Source organism: Eurypyga helias, unplaced genomic scaffold (genome assembly GCF_000690775.1).
Source record: "Eurypyga helias isolate BGI_N326 unplaced genomic scaffold, ASM69077v1 scaffold24797, whole genome shotgun sequence".
In the NCBI taxonomy this organism is placed as follows: domain Eukaryota; kingdom Metazoa; phylum Chordata; class Aves; order Eurypygiformes; family Eurypygidae; genus Eurypyga; species Eurypyga helias.
The window spans coordinates 1-3,999 of record NW_010262682.1 but is presented as its reverse complement, the minus strand read 5'-3'; the positions used below and the strand labels follow the sequence as shown (position 1 = coordinate 3,999).

The 3,999-nt window shown below is 42.5% G+C and overlaps 1 protein-coding gene across 1 annotated transcript in view; it reads right to left on the bottom strand.

The window, feature by feature from the left end:
* The window catches only part of MMADHC (methylmalonic aciduria (cobalamin deficiency) cblD type, with homocystinuria), an 11,932-nt gene extending 7,961 nt beyond the window's left edge, over positions 1-3,971 (bottom strand). The window contains exons 1-4 of the mRNA XM_010155818.1: positions 3,827-3,971; positions 1,755-1,831; positions 1,344-1,488; positions 883-1,100 (exon numbers count right to left, since the gene is read on the bottom strand). Coding sequence (XP_010154120.1) covers positions 883-1,100; positions 1,344-1,488; positions 1,755-1,831; positions 3,827-3,971 — 585 coding nt within the window. The remainder of the gene's footprint in view (positions 1-882; positions 1,101-1,343; positions 1,489-1,754; positions 1,832-3,826) is intronic.
* Positions 3,972-3,999: the final 28 nt, after the last annotated feature.

The following is a 3,999-nucleotide window of genomic DNA, read 5'->3' as shown; positions in this document are numbered from 1 at the left end:
ACTCTTTCCAGTTTCTCCTCTCGGAACAGCAACAGCTGCACTGGAGATTTTATTATACGTGTGACCTCGCTAGAAAGCGGACACACATTCAGTGCGCCCGATTTGCACGAAACAAAAGACTAGAATTTTCTGTTGGGCTTTTAATGGGAAGTACGATCCACACAAGCTGAAAACAGATGCTGGCGAGCTCACCAGAAGCTTACGTTTTCTGAGCACTTTGGAATGCAGTGCTACGTTTACAAAAAACCCACTATGCAGCATTTTTACAATGGAAATTTGCTAGTTGACTTCCAAAATCTGAGCATGTCAAACTCCAGAGAGCCTGGAAAGTTGAGTCAGCAGTTAGTAGCACTAATCAGCTGTTGAAACTCACGCTAGCAGTTATCAAGCTGCTTGTGGTTCATAACGCATCTGACTCATTGCAAGCTCTGCCATCGCCAAAATGCGGTCTCACTGGGAGACCTGAGGTTGAGGTACGTTGATTCGCTTCTGTGTGAATTCAGTGGGGGTCAGAATTAATCAGGCAGATCTAAACACTGTCCACTAAGAGAAATACCAAAGAAACTACCAATTCTATTTGATAAAATACACATAAAAGGTGGTGAGACTTGCTAACAGCAAGTTTTCTTTTCCCATATCCCACATTACTACTAAACTGCTCAGACATACAGTCAGAAAACCCACAGCCTGAAATATTTCTTTCCCCTAAAAGTAAGAATTTCAGCTAGGTTCTACGCAGTCTCTCGCTCACCCCAGCTGAAGTTCATCCTTCAAAACCATCTAGAAAACCAACAATATCTTGTTTTCAGGAAGAAGAGAGATTAGCTGTGCTTCTCTTAGACAAAAAAAGATCAGCTTCACGCTGAAGCAGCCTGTTCTTACCTGAAATTCATTTATGCATTGTGCCATTATAAATTCATGCCTTTCGCTTGCTGAAGGCTCTGCTAATACATCAGGCAGAGGTTTTGAAACTTGGCTTTTCTTCTGAGAAGCAGTGCCATTTAGGTGGCAGTCAAAACCAATGTTACCAGGCAACTGGAATCTCTGGTCCTGAGGACCAAACGGACCCATCACTTCATCTGGCCATACCGTTCTTGGACCTGCAAAAGTCAAGGCCTTGCTTTAGTCATCACATCTAAAAAGAAAGGAAAAGAAGAAAACAACCCTCTCCCATACAAATACTTGTATCTGATGACAAACATATATAATCAAAGTAACCACAATGCACTAGTAAAAGTCGGGGCCCTGACATAAAAAGCACACTTCAGAATTCCCAAATTTATATGGGGTGCAAAGTTCTGATAGCACACAAATTCAAAGAAAATTAATTTACTTTTTCTTACATAAATCAGGAGGTGTCGCAGCAACATGAGGCTCATCGGAGCCAGAGGAACCTGCTGTAGAAAAAGCCTTGGGATTTACAACTCTCTTGACTAAGGAATAAAAGCCTGGTAGGTAGGTGACCAATCTTGTTCTGTTACAGAGCACCTGAGAAGAGAAAACCAAAATAAGTATTTCATACTGCTAGCAAAAAAGTACTAGTTTAAGTACAGCTTTGTAGATCACAAGAGAAATCCTTACTCAGTAATTAAATTACAATTTTAATTCTGATCAACTGTGTTTCTGTAAAATCAAGTTTTAAAAGGATTTTAGTTTTAGTTATATATTTTACAAGTAATAGTGTTGTAAGTAAAGGAAAATCCTTGAAAACGCTTATGGAAAGGCATCCTTCATGTGAGCTAAAAATCCCTGACCAGTTTAAACAGCACCACTGAAACATCAACTAAGTTCTGGATGGGGACTGTTTCCATGCGTGTCACAGTTTCCACAACTGTCACAACACAATCACGGGATCAATTATCAGAAATACCTAGAAATGTCATTAATTAAATAAATGCCGATAGCCAAGACATTTGCCAGTAGCACAAGTGTTAGCCAGCCTATACTCCTGCTTCTTAAAGGACTGGAGGGAGACACAAGATAATATCACTGCAGATACACCTTGCAGAAGCACGCACAGACAGGTGCTGACGCATTTCTTAGGAGGCAAAGCTCCCATTCCAGCAGCTCTGACCTACGCAGGGAGACACGCCTATCAGAACAGGTAGGTATGGAGATTTCAGCTTCTTTCTTCTGCCCTCAAAATCCATAAACATGTGCAAAACTTACACGTTTATAAATATGTGAATGCGCCAAGTTTGCAAATCTAAATAACGTTGGCTGCGCTGACGTATTTACTAGAAACACATCAGTATTGTGGGCAAAATGCCAAGCCATAAAACTTTACAAATTCCGTGGTCTTGGAATACATCAGAAAACCTGCTTCCTGCCACAGAATTTTACTGCCGATGTAACTTTCAGCTGCTGAAGGTGACTCCATCCGAAGCTGATTCAGCCACAGAGAAGCTAAAATGATGCAATGCGATCTCCCTGAGCACGCCAGTGGTCTCAACAAGGGTCCAAAGAGCTGGCTGCTCCTCACCACGATGATTAACTCTGCGACCAAATTAGATTCTCTTAGGTTCTAATATGAGCTGCTGTTACTGAGGTGTTTGGGGTTTTTTTTTTTGCTCGTTTTGTTTTAAACAAGAAATATCCAGGTGATGTGACTAAATTAAGTCATCTATTTTTTATACTTTAAAAATAGATCAACAACTGTCATGATGCATTTGGGGCCTGTAGCGACAGGACAAGAGGTAACGGGTTTAAATTGAAAGTGGGGAGGGTTAGATTAGATATCAGGAAGAAGTTCTTCCCAGAGAGGGTGGGGAGCACTGGGACAGGTTGCCCAGAGAAGCTGTGGATGCCCCATCCCTGGAGTGTCCAAGGCCAGGCTGGATGAGGCTTGGAGCACCCTGGGCTATAGAAGGTGTCCCTGCCCATGGCAGGGGGATTGGAACTAGATGGTCTTTAAGGTCCTTCCAACCCAAACCATTCTGTGATTCTATGATTTACGCACGTGTAATAGAAAAATAACCAAACACCCAAAGCAGAGAGAGGTGTAATCAAAATAAAAATTAAAGCCTGCGTAGCGCTAGCACAAAACTACTAAAACTCTCGACTACTGTTGCACAAAAGCATGCATTACTGGAAAATATAAATTAAAGCCTGCCACTGCACATGGGTTTCGTAAAATGTTATTTTCCAGGTGAGGTAAAAATTCTTTTGAGAAAGCAACATAAAGGGATTTTCCCCTAAGTGCTGTATTCTTGGTTCTATAAAAGTTTATGCACGTGTTTACCACTAAATAACCATGCAACGAGGTTACTTCCAGAAAATGGGGGAAAAAAAACCCGGTACTATTTGCACATTTAAGATAAAAACCTCTATTCAGAGTATCAGAACCTAAGCCCAGAAGCAGCAGCTTCTCCGTGCCACCTCTGCGCAAACACGCAGCGTCTAGTAAGTTCATCACAGAGACTGAAATGCATACAGGCCCAGCTGGTTTTCTGACTTAAACCAAGTATTTACAGGTAAGGCCCTAAGCTGTCCCAGTTCTAAACCACCACTACGTTTAAAGGTTCCCGTAACAGCAACGGAAGCCTGCTGATTCCCACCGGATGGTTTTTCCTTTGTTACATAAACACGCTGCTGAGATTGACTTTTTGCATATTAAGATAAAACAGCTCTAAACAATTACAGCTGACACATTTTTACAAGAAAAGACTATTTTTTCTTATAATCAGGATCCCCTAACATAGTAGAGGTATGTTGACTGAGCTCATTTACACAAATGCTTAGATACCTATCGTGACACAAGTGAGAAATACCGCTGAAGTCACTGAAATAACCCAGATGTTTACCAGTGGCTCCCCCTAAGCGTCACAATCTAAAAGCAGCTTTAAAGAGGAAGCAAACACGGGGAAGCGCTCTCCTCCGACGGGGCCGGTTTGCCTTCCCCCCAGGGCGATGGAGGCCCCGCCAGCACCGGCGCTGACGCCGGGAGGATCCGCGTTACTCACACTGGCCATCGCAGACGGCGGGGTCCCTATCGCCGAC